The following is a 17,120-nucleotide window of genomic DNA, read 5'->3' on the forward strand; positions in this document are numbered from 1 at the left end:
CATGGATTCTGCCCATCTAGGGTTACCTCCACTAAACCAGAGTATTTGTGGATAAGCTCCTGCTCAAGCTACATTTCAGCAGACTGTTTTCTTGTGCCTGACAGTCACCTGTCTGGTCTTCCCAGAGATAAAGTTTAAAAGGATTAATATTGGGAACATACTGTCATGGTGGTGAAGATGGAAATCAACTGAGACTAAACTAACACAGGTTCCAATATTCTAGTCTGGGATATGCTGACTCTCACAGCCACTTCTCCCTTTCACAAATCAGTTGCAGGTTCATAAGATAAGCTAATTTAAACAAGATCTCAGGAAGCGGAAGTGATCTTATTCAATGTACTGCTTGAAGCAGGTTTTAGCTATGGAGTCAGACAAGGTTACTCACATTCCAGTTTCTCAGTCCAGTCTTGAAAAATTCCAGAGATGGAGACTACACAATCTCACTAGATAACCACCTCCACAATTTGACGGTCTTCATAGTAAGATTTTTTTTTTCCCTGTATTCAATGAACCTCTTAGTTTGTGTTCACTGCCTCTAAGCCTTTCCAAGCATCGAAAGAACAGATGGAACACTGATTAAATCAGAAGAAATCACAGTCTACAGTGGTCTGATGACAAGGGAAAATGCAGAGCAGTTTTGTTTTTTATTTACTTTGTTCAGTTTAAGGGCTTATACAACTCACACCAATCTCTACAGGACAGGCAGATGATCCCTTCATGGCCATATACATTCATGTTCAGGTGTGTTCTACCTTAAGAGAATCCTTTGCACCAAGATGAAGTACATCTTTTCTATTCCACTAAATGACCAGAGAAGTGACACCTTCAAATTCAACATATATGGTACTAGAGCGTAGGAGTTGGGGGAGGAGGGTAGAAGGGAGATGGGAGGGAGATTAAAAGGACTTGAACGGGTCAGCAAGACACCAAACGAGAAAAGAATAGCTCTTTCCCCTTTGTAACCAAAAGAATACCAATATTCCAATGAGTACTTTACTGAATTCTTTTCACTCTAGAGTCACAATTCTCATTTTTGTATTTCTCAAGAGACAGCTGCTGGAGCTCTAAAATTACAGATCCCCTCGGACCACACAGACCTCAATACTACTCAAACTGCTGCCAGAAGCTTCGCTGTCTTGAAGGGACAGGCAATTCACATCCTATATTAAAAGCACCATTGCTCTTAAGAAAAGCAGTTCAAAATCTTGAATCAGCTTTATCTGGGGACAAGAAGGATGAAGTAGAGCAAAGACCTGTGTTAACTGGTAGGTGAAAACAGACATAGAATCAAAGCAGCATAGTAAGAAACACAAACATAACTCTCTATGCCACAGGCAACACTGCATGCAAAGCAGATGTAGGCACCAAGCAAAAACCACCTGCATACATTACACATGCTGCTTGTATTAGGAAAGGAGAAAGATTTTGTCAAACTAACCATCTTAATCAAAATTTGCTTGAAATTACTTTTTCTTCTCAAGTCTTCCAAACTGCAGGCAAGGGTTAAACAGCATTTTGAGCTCACTGGTTTCTCCTTCCCAAATATCCAAGCATCCATTCCTTCACTTTGCTTTTTATGCAAGTTTATAGGCCAGATTCATCAGACAAGTGAGCAAGTAAATGGAATTAATGAAGTTACAGTCCTTCAACATGCACACTCAAGTAGTCTACTATAATTCTGATGTACCTTTCTAAAGTTTTTGACATCTTGCTTCCATTATTTTGGGCATAAACTTTGTCTTAATGAGAACAAGAGTCAACAAGCTGTGAAAAGCTCAATTTTTGTTCAAGCTTGTGATTCAAGTTTCACATTTAGTCCATTCTCAGACTATATCATATTAAAAGAGCAAGATGAAGGTGTTGAAACAGGGAAGAAACCCCACACACAAAACCAACATTAAATTAAACATGTAGTACTAAAAGTTAGAGAGAACACTTTAAATCTTTAACATAAAGAAAATGTATTAATTTTATGCATAGCTAGTTTCCAGCCCAGTGATGCACCTAGTTACAAAAACCACAACACATTGCAGTCTCTCACCATGAGAAACTAAGCTCTATGCTTTCTGGCTTTATCTTCTCACAATCACTCATGAAGACAGGAAGAGAACTACTGATGATTCTGGCAACTGGACATGCTTCTAAACTGGTAGGGTTTCACAGCACAGCTTTGCTCAGAGAACATAAGGACTTGTGTTGAAGCAGGTCCAGCACTATTTCAAACATCTCTCAATTCATGCACATTAGACCTAATGCCAAGGAAGAAGTTCTCTTCTGTAATTGTTTCTAGACAATTTATTTCCCTTAAATCCTTGCCCAATGGAATGTCTGTCCAAATTCCAAATGAAGTAAGAAACAACTTGAAATAGACGCTGAAGCCCAGGAGGTTTCTAATTAACATTACATCCAGCATACTTTTAAGAAGCACAGCTGTTCAGAGCATATGTCCTCACTTCTCATGAGCTGCAGGGAATTCTGCACTACAGGATAGCAGCGGGTGACAGTAACACTAGCACTTATGCTTCAAATGACAGGAATGCTCAGAACACATCAGACATCCCTCCTTTGTCACTTCTAGGAAGAGGTCCCCAAGATTTCCAGTGCTGCTCTATAGGAAACTCCCAACACATAAATAAAACCATCTCCTTACCAGTCACAAGCTCACTTCTGTGCTACTGATCTTCTTCAAAGCCTACCCAGTGGCTCTCCACATTGCAAATGCTGAGATGAGAGCACATACATACCGAATTTCAAGAGTAAAGCTTACCTTGCACTTTTCCACACTTTTAAAGGAAAAAAAAAAATCTTAAAACTTTTCTATTAGAAAACAGTACTACAGAATGGGGCCTACTCACATAGTCTGGAAACAGGATGATAATAGTGCTAGAGAGGAATTCACAGTACCACATGAGGAGCATTGACAATGGATATATTCTCATTTGGCCCTGATTTCCAGTCATGGCTAGCCTCATGGCTATTGTTATACCCTCAAAGACACACTAAGAATTGAAACACACTAATGTCGGAACAAGCGAGGGTGCTTAAAGTTTTTTGAAAATGATGCCAGCTGTTCAGCTTAGTGGACAAACACACTGCCTCTTCTGTGTTGGCTACAGCTGTTTGCCATGCTCAAGTACAGACAGACAGAAAATTTTGCAGAGTCACTACAGTGCTTAGAGATCTGGTCAGCTAGCTAGGCTCAGTGATTTTCAGTGAGCGAAAAATATTCTTCCTAAACTTCCCATACTGTATGTGCTACTCTAGGCATCCTAATCAAAGCCTTTATCAAAGCAGTTATCATTGATCTTCTTAAACTATTTGCAGTTGTAAACTTGGTGCCAACAAGCAACATGCCAGAGGCCAGCCAGTAAAGAATTTTACAAGATCTGACTCACCACCAATGTGCTGTAGTGACTATTCAGATGAAGTTACATGTCTGAACAAAAAAACAGCCTTTCTAGTTACAAGGGAAACTGACACCCAAGACCTTTTGAAGTAGGTGCAGGTTCATGGGAATGCTGTTTTCTCCATACTCCCAGCATTTCTGTGATAGCTTGCATGAAGACTGAGCTACTTCTCCCAGCATGTCCATGGGAAGTTCCCAATTAAGGTGCACTGTTTTTGCTAGGGTGCCTGTCATGCATTAGAGATTCCACTGTGATGCAACCATGGACTCTTATCTCAAGTCCCTAGAAAGAAGCACTGAAGTGCAGGAAGGCATTTACTCTTCTAGCACTAGGTCTGCACCTAGAGAGGACTCTCAACTGTCTGCATCCTCAGGGAAAGAGGGACAAGCACAAAATCTCTAAGTATGAGCTAGTTAGTTTTGCTCACTGCTGATCTACTGCACAGCCAGGACAATGCATATAGAGACAGGATGATAAATATAGAAAAAGAAGAAAGGAAGAGGATTCTAATGTTGTGAGCTTATGAACAAAGCTGTGATTTTTCTTTTAGAATTCTCTCTAATACCCCCTTGTTTAATTTTAAAAGGGCTCCTGCTGACAAAATGCTCACATTCACTAAAGCCCTTCTAGATGAAAACCCTGCCCTTCCTCATCACACACTTCCCTTAGTTTATCCTCACTTTTGCTAGTAGTGCAAATGCGTAATTGCTCAGTTTGATGAATGCAGTGAACAACACAGGCCAGGCAATAGGTATCCCTGTACCATGATCCTAATGCTCTAGAGCATCCCCAGGAACAGATTCCAGCTCTCCAGGTCCAGTACACACAGATCCTTCTGCCACATCACTCGCCTGCCCTGGAGCATGAACACAAGCCTATCTACCCAGTTTGAAACTTGAATTCAGCTTTCCATTTATGCACAGAAGCCTTTTTGTGACTTACTTAGATTTTCCAGTGTTCAAGCAGTAGTGGCAGCATGCTCCTATGTCGATTTGGGACTTATCAAATGCACAGTGAACACTTTCCCTGATCTCATGGGTTAGCACATCCCACCTACAAGATTTAACATGCCCAGTCCCCAGGACAAATGTGTAACTAGACTCTTATGAGAAATGCATCAATAACAAATGGAATTATTTCCTCCCGTAACACCTACTTCGGCTGTCCAAAAGGAGATATTTTATGCCCTGAGAAACCTCTGGAGTTACCCTGATCAGAACAGAGGCACAGTGTATATTTTATCACTAGAAGGCTATGACAACCTTCTTAAGTCTACACATAACATAGCATTTACTCCACGAAGAATACCACATGGTATGTTACATCTCAGGGAAACAAACTGTTTGCAGAAATGCCACCCATTTGAGTCTTCAGAATTCTGAGACACAAGAAGAGTGTTTTTTCCCTGGCCACCACAGCCTTGAGGCAGATGCATGAACTAGAGGCCAGAACCCCATAAATAGGCTGATGTCTCTGACACAGTTCTAAGTCAGACCTATAAAACCAAGGAAAAATGTGATGTACATCATGACTGTCTGGGTACAGACCTTCCTAGGAGGCATTCCTAGATCTCTAAGAAATCAAGGCACTGATGCACCACATGCTTAATTAGCCCTTCAAATCAATGTCCTAACTCAAGGGCTTAGCCTTCCCTATCTCTCCTTCCCTGACCATTCTACAGAAAAGATGCAATTCTTGAGCCAGAAAAAACAGAAGTGATTTTGCCAACACACATTTCTCAAGCTAGGCATCATATCTCAATAACGCTTTCTATTTTCTCTCCCACCAAACTGCCCCACCTCCACCCCTTACCCAGCCATTTTCCATGACATGGTTTAAAATTACTTTGAGACTTAAAATTACCTTAATTTTACTGTTAAGTAAGCTGAATTTTACACTATAGCATGTATCACGCTAGGTGCTTCATACTCAAGAGATCATAAGCTGTTCTGATCAGGGAAATGTTAGAGGTTACTCAGGGCATAAAATATCTCCTTTTGGAAGCAAGATGCTCTCCTCAAATCCAAGCACCAAGTAGGACAACAGATGCAGATTTATTATCTCATTCTTGTAACCAGTATTCATTATCATACCTTAAAATGACACAGTTCTTTGTGCAACAACTTGCCTACCAGTATATCTCCACCTGAATGATGATCCTAAACTGGATACTTCTCCAGAGGTAAGTTTTAGATGCACTCTATGATGCAGCACACAGAAGGCTGTGGTATAGACAGCGTTGATCTGGCATTTGATTGCAAATGTTTCATGCAATCTGAGCTCAGGTGTTAATTCCTTCTGAAAGGCAGAGATGCCTGGAAGAGCTATGTCAACATGCACAGCTGTCAGGAGAAAGAGGAAAGGCATGCCCATATGGCTATAGCAAGAATAGGGCCTTTATGACTTTTAGGGAATTTTAAAGGCAAAAAAATGCACCCATTTTCCCCAACCATAGCCATAGTCATATCCATGAACTGAGGAAACCTTTTCTTCTCTCAGGGAAAAGGAATTACCACAGGAAACAAACAGACCCCTCTCTGGGGAGATTTGACATTCAGTACAGGCTGATAGGAGAAAATACTCAAGTGGAACCTAACTTCTCTTCCTCTAGCATTCCCTGAGAGGAATGGATGACAGAGAAGCCTGGATGTTATGATCACAGCTTACTGACCTGACAGTGTTTCAGCCATTGACTTCTGTTCAAATGCAGCATCTTCAGCCACTGTTTCTCTGCAGAGGTCTCTCAAGCATAAAGAACATTCTACACCTGATCCAAGCAGTGATGCTTGGTTACAGTCCAGGTAAAGCAGCACAGGCTCCTTTCTGTGACAGGCCAGATGTCACTGCAGCAGCTACAGACTGATACAAGGGGAGAAGTAAGGTCCACCTACTACTCAGAAGCCTTAGAAATCAGAATTATAGCTATCTTTATTGCTGCTATGCATCCTTGATAGCCTAGATAGTCTAGAATCTCACTTCATGAATAGTCCAGGATACTTCACATCATACACCACAGAGAACTTTCCTTGTACTCATATAAGGACAGCAAATCTCCAAATAGGCTGTGGACAAGGCAAAGATACACCTGTTGCTGCGGCTTTGGGTGCACACCCAGCCAAGCTGAGACTCCCACCACACGGCACTTCAGGAACTGGATTACCAGGGATTCTCTCTCAACCTTTGGCATGGATTTCCTGAGGAAAGGACAGACATCTATGAATACCACCAATACGACAGCAGATGTGTTTGGCTGACAAGAGATGATAGCTTCTTATCAACATACATTATCAACACACTCTATCTTGGCCTCAGGTCAAGTCTTTCCTTGAGAAATCTTTCCAAACCTCGTCATAAAGCTTGCTCTTTTTTCCAGTCACCACAACAACAAATGTGGGGAGACAGTACTTTTGGGGGGCACTATCAGCAGAAGAAACTTCAAGCCTGACTGAATTTTAACCACAGATAGCATGGGAACAGATAGACTGTTCAATAATTAATTTAAATAAATCAACTCAGGGACTGCCTTTTCTTTTAAATTAAACATCGGCTCAGAGCAAACTGCCTGATAACTTCAACACCACAGAACTTTTAGGAAGAAAGAATAAACTCTGAATAAAAATATTAGTTACTTCAGACATCGTGAATTTCTCTTCAGATGTAAGTTTACTTTCTCACATTGAAATAATAGGATCTTATTTCATATGGATACCTGCTTTTGCCTAATTCTTTACTAATTCAAGGAGCACATAACACAAAAGTTTTAGGGTCATATTTCAGCTACCCTTACACAGGATTCCCAGAGTTCAAGAGTTAGGGTACACAGGTAAACATGGAATAACTGATAAAAAACTGTTTTATTTTATGTCTCTCCTACAGTGCATTCTGCTGGGTTATGCAAATTCCCCCTCTCTAGGATTAAGCTGCATTAAATGCAATCAGAAGGATTTAATCAGGTTAGTCAGGCTAAACAGATAGCCATCTGACATTCTTCTATTCATCAGACAACAAAAAACTAAGAAAATAACAAAGCAGTAAATATTTTGAAGCAAGTCAAACTTCAGTCAAAAGGTCTTCTTCAGAAGCAGCAGATACCTCATAGAACTCACAGGGTAAATAAAAGCAGAACCTTTAAAAACTCAAACAAGATGCCTTTGGATTTCCATTTATCAAGTAAAATGCAAAGGCAATAACTGAGCAATAAAAAATCCCCACACAGAAAAATATGTGCTTGAATACAGTCAACATAACCTGATGCCATGGAGGTTTATGGGGAGACCCTCTCTACACTAGGACAAGATGACTAGAAACTAAATATCCAGATCTCAAAATAATAAACATCTTTACAGGCATATCAGTCATCTTCTACTAGCTGAGTCACATGAATATTCAGAACACTTGCTCTATCATTATAATCAATTAAACCCTATTTTCAAAAGTGCCTTTAGCATTTTGAGAGCTCCTCATGTTTCCTTTATAATAACATGGAGCATATATAACAGCTTATCAGTTGCACCAAGCACGAATTATGCAAAAGGATGTCTTGTAATTGCAATGGCTCACAGACCTACTGTCCCTAACTGCAGCTAAGCCATCCAGTATCGTCCCCTATATATCTCATTTATTAAGGCTAACATGGAAAAGGAGAGAGAACAAACTCCAGTCCTAAATGCAAGAAGAAACAAGCCAATGCACTGCATACTTAATAGCTTAAATTACAACTGCTCATCACTGCTGTATGAAGAGCAAGAAAATATTTGGACTAATTTTATTTTCTGAGAAATTCCTTGACTTATAATGAATAGATTTACACTAATGAGAAATAATAGTTCCCAGCCTTTCTGTAAGGTACTGAAAACATCCAAAGAACTGTTTCCATGTCATTTCCTGTGTCTCTCTTCAGAAATGCTTTAAGAAAAGAAAAATAGGAACACTTGCATGAAAAAAGGATCTTTGCATCCAACAGCCTCATCTTCCCCCACTGATTAATCTTTCCTGAGGGCCCAAAACAGGAGCTGCCAATAGAAAAGGAAAGCATACAATCAACTTAACTGGGCATAAGAGTGACTTTTACCACAAAATGAGGAAAAACAGGACCTGCTGTACAAATCCAAGAAATGTACATTTGATCTGCACAAAGATATGTGTTGACTGGTCAATTTGTCAAATTAAAAACATATGGCCCCATACCTCAGAACATTTCACAGACTGCACAGCCAACAAGTAGGATATTGATCCTGATGAAGAAAATACACGGAAAATAGAGTTGCATACTGCCAGTACAAGGAGTTCCAACAGTCCAAAGGAGTACAACATCACTAGTAACCACTTCCCTACATAGACAGGAAAGGAAGGACACTACGAAAAACAGCAATTAAAGGCTCACAGGCATCCTATAGTGTCTAATTTTGACTATTGGTAAAAAAACCTCAGAGAAGCAAGGAAGGAAAGAAGGAAGCTACAGCAAGACGTAGCTCTGCAGCCCTCCTCCGACACCAAGAATTCTGAATCTGATTGAGGAAAAATGTCCATAAGCAAGCTGATCAGCTGTTTTTAAGTGGAATAACTCATACACAATGTCATACTTTGGCCATCTCAACCACATACACAGATGACAGCCTTCACGTTGCCAAGAGGAGCAATACACACTCCAACTCCCAGTGCTCTTATTTTTTTTATCTTGTCGCATGACAGTACAAAACTTCTATATTTAAAAGCGAGGTAGAGAGCAGTATCTTTAGGTATAAAGGCACATGCAGGAAAATGCAATGATTCCATGGCACTTGCTGCTGCCTACCTAAGCATCTTCAGAAACAGTTTTCCATGCCAAAGGATATTTCTGTTCCACAGCAGCTATAATATACACATGAGCTGCCATGCAACTGGAGCTCACACATGCAACTGTCTTTTCTTACCAGCCATTATTCTCTGGGCTTCGTATGGTTCCATATAGCCAGTGTTCTCCCCTCTGCCCATTCTGTTCAACTCACTTTTGGCATCAAACGGATCTGAGTAGTCATCAGCTATCAATACCTGAAAGACAGGAAGGTAACTGTTACTGAAGTCTCCAGTCAGATGTGCAAAGCAGAAGGCAATGACATCCTATCAGCAAATTAAAAACAGCTTCACATGGCTGTATCCCATACTGTCTTCAAAGCACAGTCTTTGTTCAGAGGATAAATACACAATTGCCATAGATCAGTTACTAAATGGTACTGAAATAGAAGTGTGCTCCTATTCATACTGGAAACCTCATAAAGGCAGACTCCACGTCAAAAAGATTTCTGACTAGCACAAGGAACAGAATAATCGGGATGGACAAATTAGAAACAGCCAACCAGTCAGCAAATTCAATCCAGTGCAATCTCTTTTTAGAGAAGTCTGCTAATATCCAGGAAAAAAATAGCACTCTTTCCATTGCACATACTTCATCTCCTCTGCTTTTAAGGTTTATGAGCTACAACTGAAAATATTTCTAGAAACTTTTAAAATAAGTATTTTAAGGCTACTCTTTTCACTGCATTAATAAGAAGCCTTTTAATTTTAGGTCTCACTTAAATCCTCGAACCTATCTGTGACACTCTTTCTCTCAAAATAACATTATTTGTACTTATATTTTGTGAACTGAGACAAGACACACCAATAAGAAATCTCACACTTGATCTTGCATTACTTTGCTTTCCTGACCACTGCAAAATCACTGTATGCTATGTAGGTCCTATATATATATTTTTTTTTTTCAGTCAATTAAGTCACAGGAATCATTCCTCCCTATAAAACTGAAGTGGTAGAGCTAATCTTTGTTTCTGGGATGTGACAAGGGGACTGGTGCAAAGGCAGAGATCCTCATGTGAGAAGTACTGCAGAGCACAGAGATGTAATCTACAGCAGGCAAAAGAGTCTGATGCAAACAAAGCAGGCAGAGACAGGCTTCAACATCAGAATCCCTACAAAATCCTAAGATTATTCAGGTGGGAAAGAACCACAAGAGATCACCCTGTCCAACTCATCACTCAAAGCAGGGCAAGCCTAAAGGGTTCTGCCCTGAAGGCTTACTTTATTTATGAGGGATTTTTCAACTGCATTACTGTACATTGTTAAGACCAGCACTAGTAAGACTAACAGCACAGTGCTATTCCAACAGCTTCAATCTTTTTAACAAAGAACCAGGAATACACTGCCAGCTAAGAGACTGAAGCTGCATCTGCTGCTGTCTCCTGCTGCCAGCATATCCCACCAGTCAGAGAAGAAAAACAGGACACACAAGTATTCACAGATCAAACACCTGCACAAGTGCCATGGAATAAATGAACACTCTATTAAGAAAGGCAGAGATCTCCTTTAAGATTAGGCAACAAAACATCTAACACACTTCAGAATCATTACTCGGGCACTATAAAATGGGCACATTGCAATTTTATACTACTTATTTTGCTTATTTTACTACCAAGACTGACGTTTTAATTTTATCTTTTCTGTGTTTTTCTCCACTCAAAGTGACTGGAAGCTTTTTTTTTTTTTTGATCAGAAATCACCAGACTGACATGGATCACACAGAGGGGAAAACATAATTCTTTCTTTCACTTGGCGTCCAAAATTACTCCCTCATTATTTCGAAAAACAGTTAACACAAAGGGGGAGAAAGTCCCCTCCCCCCTGTCTGGCAACATATGCCCAAGCAGCAAATCAAGTGACAGCAGCTGCACGCACTTGAGACAAAGACGACAATGTGCATCACGCAGCAGTAATTTCTCCTAGTCACAAGGGCAGTTTCATTTCCAAAAGTGATGCAGTTGAAATGCCATCTATGTCTTCTGCTCCAACCCTGTCAAGAAAAGAGCTGCTAGGTGCTAGCATGTGCCCTGTGCTGCTCTGCTTTGCAAGTGTTGACAGGTAATACTCGCCAATCCTTTGCATAACTGTACTAGAACATAAAACAGAAAGCGGACTTAGCATTGCTTTTTGACGTTTCTTCTTGCCCATTTGCCCAAAGTATACTAGGAGGAAAACGATACATAAAAGATTCTGTCAAACAAGACCACCCCCTAAAAAAGCCATCCAAGAAACTCCAAACTAAACAATGCTCTGCCACTGCACATCCCAAACAGACTTTTTAGCACTCACTCAGGCAAAAAGAGCAGCCTCTTCACCTTTTCTGAAACTGTGTATCTTATTACAAGTGGATTTACAATGCTGAGCTGTCAGAGGACTCTCCAGCTGACCATTACTCTTTCCATAAATACTACATTCAGTAATTCTCAGGCTAGATGTAGCAGCTGGCTAGTGCCAGAATTTGATTTCTTCTGTACTTGCTAACAGTTATAATTTCTCTATTTCTAGGAAGTTTCAAGTATTTCTACTTCTTTCAAAAAAAACCTCATTGCTTGAAAACCTCAAACGAGTATGATTACTGGTTCTATTGTAACATAGTTACTGTAAAAATGTAAAATTTACTTACTGTAAAATTGAACTCCTTTTGACAACCATATTTCAGAGGATTATTTTTCCTGTTTTCAGAGATCTCAACCAGAAAGAGTTTCTACTCTGCAAGTCTGTTTGCCATCTCCACATAAACTACTTTTACCTTAATGAGCTCACCTTCTAAGCCTCTATGCTTGCTTAGACAAAGTACAGACAAAATCTTTTGATGAAATAGAAGGTTCTGAGTACATGAATTTTCTAGTCATTTACACAATAAACAAAATACTTGCTTCATAACACATGGTATTAATACACTCTCCTCATACCCCTTTCTTGCTGTCCTCAAAAAAAAGCTTCCCAATGTTACATACAAGTTTTCTTCACAAATATCACAGGTGCATGCCTTGCATGTGCAGTGTGGCTTCTGCAGCTCATGATTTTGATCACCTCCATGCCACACAGGTAAGACCCACTGAGAGAACACCATGCTGTCACCTCTTCCCCACAAGCACACAGGAGCAGGTTCATCTGTGCGATAACCAGTGTACCCTTGTGTTCACCAGAGCTCATTAGCTTTCCAGAAAGAGGTATTTGCTGTGCATTTTGTTTTTTTCTATTTCTCCCAACAGCCTTTCAACCACTGCCCAGCAAGCTGGTCTGAGTCAGGCACTTGTTTTCTACAGTCCAGAGGCCAAGGCCAGCCCAGGAGATCCCAGGTTAGGGCAGGCATGCAGTGCCCCTTCCACAGCTTAGATTTAGTACACTTCCAAGGCAAGTGGCTAAACTCGTTCAGCTGGTCTACAAACTGCTCTTTCATGTTACTGACTGACAAACACTGGACAGGAAGTAGAAGATAATAAACAGTATCCATCATCTACCAAAGCATCCCTTCTAGAAGTCTCAGATTATCCAGGATACAAAGCTGTATTTGCCACATCTACCCTGGAGACAATTTGAGGAATAGCTACATGTTGAAATTTTGTAAGTACAACTAAGCTAAAGAGAGCATTCAGACATAGAGGCTGACCTTTGGAGCAGGACACTTTTAATTTGGCTCCCTGCTCTGCCAAATCCAGCCACCTTCCTCAGAGGTCCTATCTATCAAAATTAAAACACAGCTATCAGGAATCCCCAGAAGGCAGTCATTCAGATTCCAAATTAATGTCTAAATCAGCTGCATTTGTCAGGGCTATTGTCAAAGACCTGTGGCTTATCTTTTGACAGAATGCAAGATCTATATTCTGAGTGTGGACTGTGAGCTACCACAGCTACCGATTCCTGCTCTGTTCAAGCCTGTTCTGTGGCATCTCATACACATACGGGATTTGTATGGGAATACTATTTTCTGGTTTTGTACATGTAGTAGTACTATTTTGAGACATCAGTAACATCAAGCAAAAGAAGCTTTAACACAAATAAAAGTGCAATTATCAAAAGAAGTCTGTAAGGATTTAGAGAACACTCACAGGGACTCTTCCTAGCAGGTTGCTAGCTGAAAGTCAGAAGACAGAGAAAAAGAATACAGCTCAGTTACCAGACAAGTTAACAAATTAAAAACCATAACTAACTAAAAAGTTAATCATCAGATACAAGATCAAAAACCCAATAATCACTCCACCCCAAAGAAAATTAAATACAAGTTGAGAATGTGGTTGGTTTATCCCTCTATTATATATTAACTAAGTTGCAAGCTTCACTGTTGATGCATAGTCTTTGTTCTTATAGTCTTAAAAAAAGTCTGACAAATATTATCATATTAAGTACAAGTTTAAATGGGTATTTGCATATACAAAAGCATATTTTGCATATGCAGCCACAGGAAAAAACCAAAGAACACACCTAACTGCATAATTTCACAGGTATCTCTATTTGACTAAACCCAGCATTTTAAAGGGAATGAAATGGAGGGAAACAAATGGGAAGTCACCACACGGAAAAAATAGGGATAATCCCTTTTTTGAATTGAAAGGAAATGTAGAAGATCAAGCTATCTTTAATACAGCAACATCAGCACAGAACTGTTAGCTATTTCAGTAATTTAGTGGCTATTGTGATTAAAGACACACTGCTCTAGAAGAATCCAAGAGGAATTAGAATAAACAACATGTAGCAAAAAATATAAAAGATTTCTCCTGCCCACCAGGCCTTTGGAGAATTTATTAGGGGAGATATATTTTAAAGATTTATTTTTATTATTTCTTTTATTTATATATATTTAGATAATAGAATGGGTTTGGAAGGGACCTTAAAGATCCTCTAGTTGCAACCTCCTTGCCATGGGCAGACACATACTTAAACAACTGTATGAAGGCAGACCTTATATTCCTCTTTCAACTTTTGTGAGTTACAATTAAGCCCACCAGTATCACAGACAACAGCATGTGTCTGTCAGCAAAGATACAGAAGGGCACATAAAAACTGTGAATAGGTCTCTGAGAACATCAAAGTCAACACATTTAACACAATGTAATAAAAATTCTTCATCCTTCCTGAGAATTTGTATTCACAGAAGACCAGTCTCTAGCTACAGTACAAGATACTCTAGAATGGCCTGGGTTGGAAAAGACCTGAAGGACCATCTCGTTCCAACCCTTCTGCTATGGACAGGGACACCTTTAGATAGACCAGGTTGCTCAGAGCCCCATCCAACCTTCCCTTGTACACTTCCAGGGCTGGGGCATCCATAACTTCTCTGGGAAACCCGTGCCTGTGTCTCACCACCTTCACAGTGAAGAACTACTTTCTAAAATGTAATACAAATCTACTCTCATTTCAAAGCCATCCTCCCTTGCCCTATCACTAGATGTCCTTGTTAAAATCCCTCTCCAGATTTCTTGTAGGCTTCTTTCAGATATTGGAAGGCTCCATTTAGGTGACCCCAAAGCCTTCACTTCTCCAGGCTGTACAATCCCACTTCTCTCAGCCTTCCCTACTATGAGAGGTTAACCATCTAGTCATCATGCTGGCCAACAATGATTAATAATATTACATGGAGGGAGTTGTGTTGTTATTTTGTTTGATTGCTGTTATGTTGTATTGATTGGGGGGGTTTTATGGGGCTATGTTTGGTATTTTTTTATAACACTGTTTCATTTCATGGTATTTCTGATAAATGCCAAATTTCTCTCTCTGACCCCAAGCAACCTCCAGGTCCCACATCACAAACATGTCCTAAGCAGATGTTTCCTAAAAAATTGTATTGTCGTCTAATATTCAGGCAACTGCACATCAGAAACGTCACTGATGTTGAAGCCTGGACAAAAGTCAGCCTGCATACAGCAAGACTGTGAAGTTTGGTCTTGATTTGTTTTCCATATTAATGAAGACTTCCACTTAGGTTTTCTTCCATGAAGCACTGAATTCAAGAAAATGTTGGATAATCCTCCCTGTAGCTAAGTACTACTTTTATTAAAAAAAAATTCACAGTCTTGGAAAACTTGCTAACAGAGTGATCTGTACATGGTCGGGTTCCTGAAAGTATCAGGAAAAAATAAATCAAGGACTTTTAATATCTTGCTAACAAGTCAGAAATTTAGGGCATGATTCTAGAGGACTACCCCACAGATCAAGTGTGTACAGAGCCTTTCCTTCTAGTCTTAAATCTGAGTATTGGAAAGATCAGCACTAGCTCTCTGCTGCTGGAAGGAACCACACTTCCAGAGACTGACACACCTCATCTAGAAGGTAACTGATGGGAAATGTGGTGCCTAAGGTTTCTCAGAGAGTTGTGAACTGATCCCTATCAGTATCCGGAGGTACTGCGGGGGAAAAAAACCCAGTATTTAGTAACAGGATTTCAAGAGCTACTCCCCCACATAATACAAGGTTTAGTGCTCAGTGAAGGCGAATTGCTCTTCAGTTTTTACAAGTCCATACACCCACAGGGACAGAACTGAACTGCTAACAAGCTGATATAAATAATAGTTCTTGCTTTCTTGCCCCTCCATGTCTCTCCTCTATTCCCAGGCAGTAACTGAAGTCCCATCCCACATGTGTCACTGGTTCACATAGGGCAATGCAGAGACCACTCTTCACACAGCAGGCAAGGCAGCACTTCCAGCTCCTGATCAAAGTTTAAAAAGGCAGCTGTACCTGCTTTCCCCTCAGAAAGAAATAGGTGCTTCCTTGACTCATCCACTGGAGTATTTCAAATTTGAAAATACACCTTCAAGGATTTTTCAATAGATCTAAGAGTTATTGAAGGAAGGAGAGGCAGAACAATTAACAGGTATTGTTCCCTTCAGAAAACAAAGTTTTAAAAAAAAGTTTTAAAAAAAATTATCCCATCTAATGCCATTAGCAGAATATGTTTTGTAAAACAATTTTCCACACTTCCTGAACAATGCACAACTACTCCAAAACCACACCTTATGTCTGTTTCCGTGTAAACAGAGTGCTTAACAGTAACATTTACAAAAACAGTGACCTATCCAGGAAGATCTGCACCACAGTCCTTTCCTATCTCTTGCTAGAATCCATCATCATTCTGTTTCAACTGTTCAGTCTCATATCACTTCCTCCACCTCCAAACAGTGCCTAGCACACTGTTAGTTAAGGATACAACCACACTGACACGGGGCACCAAAAGAGTGAAAAGTCAAACCATATTCTTCACCAGACCACCAGGCAGTGGTCAGCACAAGAAAGGACACAAAGGTGTTCAGAGACAGAAACATCTCTCCTATCCTTTGTCTGGGGAGTAAAGAATCTTGTAAATACATACATTTCTTCAGTGACCCGAGCAAATACACTGGTAAACTGGCCACAAGAACAGATTGCAAACTAGGAGATTACATGCAAACTTGATGTTTAAAAAGAGAAACACAGCTTCATCTTTTTCCTTTCCAGATCCTCTCTCCTCATTAATCAGGCTAAAAATACGTACATGAGTTCCCATACCCTTTTTGCTGTGCCTAATTTCTCATTTACAGTTAGAATACCCTTTGAATCTCAATAAACTGGATAACCTTATTCAGCCTATAAAAGGTTTTACTTCCATATACACATTACAACAGCCCTAATGCTAACAGCTGGTGTGCAAGTTTACCTAAAGTTGGATATGTAAAATAGTGTAATACAGACCTCTTTCCTCATCTGGACAGTTATGAAGAAAAGTCTGGAAGTAATAGAATGTGTGCTATCGTGCAGTAGTAAGAAAGCTGCATTTATGGTGAGCCCACTATTGTGGCAGAATTGTGTAGTGCTGTTTTAGATGTGCTTGGAGTCTTGGTACTGCTGTGTTCACATGCAAACTTACCTAAACCAGCTCCTGTACCTGCCTATGAACATGTGAAA

The 17,120-nt window shown here is 40.0% G+C and overlaps 1 protein-coding gene across 1 annotated transcript in view; it reads right to left on the bottom strand.

Moving 5' to 3' along the window:
- Positions 1-17,120, bottom strand: part of SHB (SH2 domain containing adaptor protein B) — a 59,953-nt gene that overhangs the window by 34,872 nt on the left and 7,961 nt on the right. The window contains exon 2 of the mRNA XM_015615159.3: positions 9,320-9,437. Within this exon, the coding sequence (XP_015470645.1) occupies positions 9,320-9,437 (118 nt within the window). The remainder of the gene's footprint in view (positions 1-9,319; positions 9,438-17,120) is intronic.

This window comes from Parus major, chromosome Z, assembly GCF_001522545.3.
Source record: "Parus major isolate Abel chromosome Z, Parus_major1.1, whole genome shotgun sequence".
In the NCBI taxonomy this organism is placed as follows: Eukaryota; Metazoa; Chordata; class Aves; order Passeriformes; family Paridae; genus Parus; species Parus major.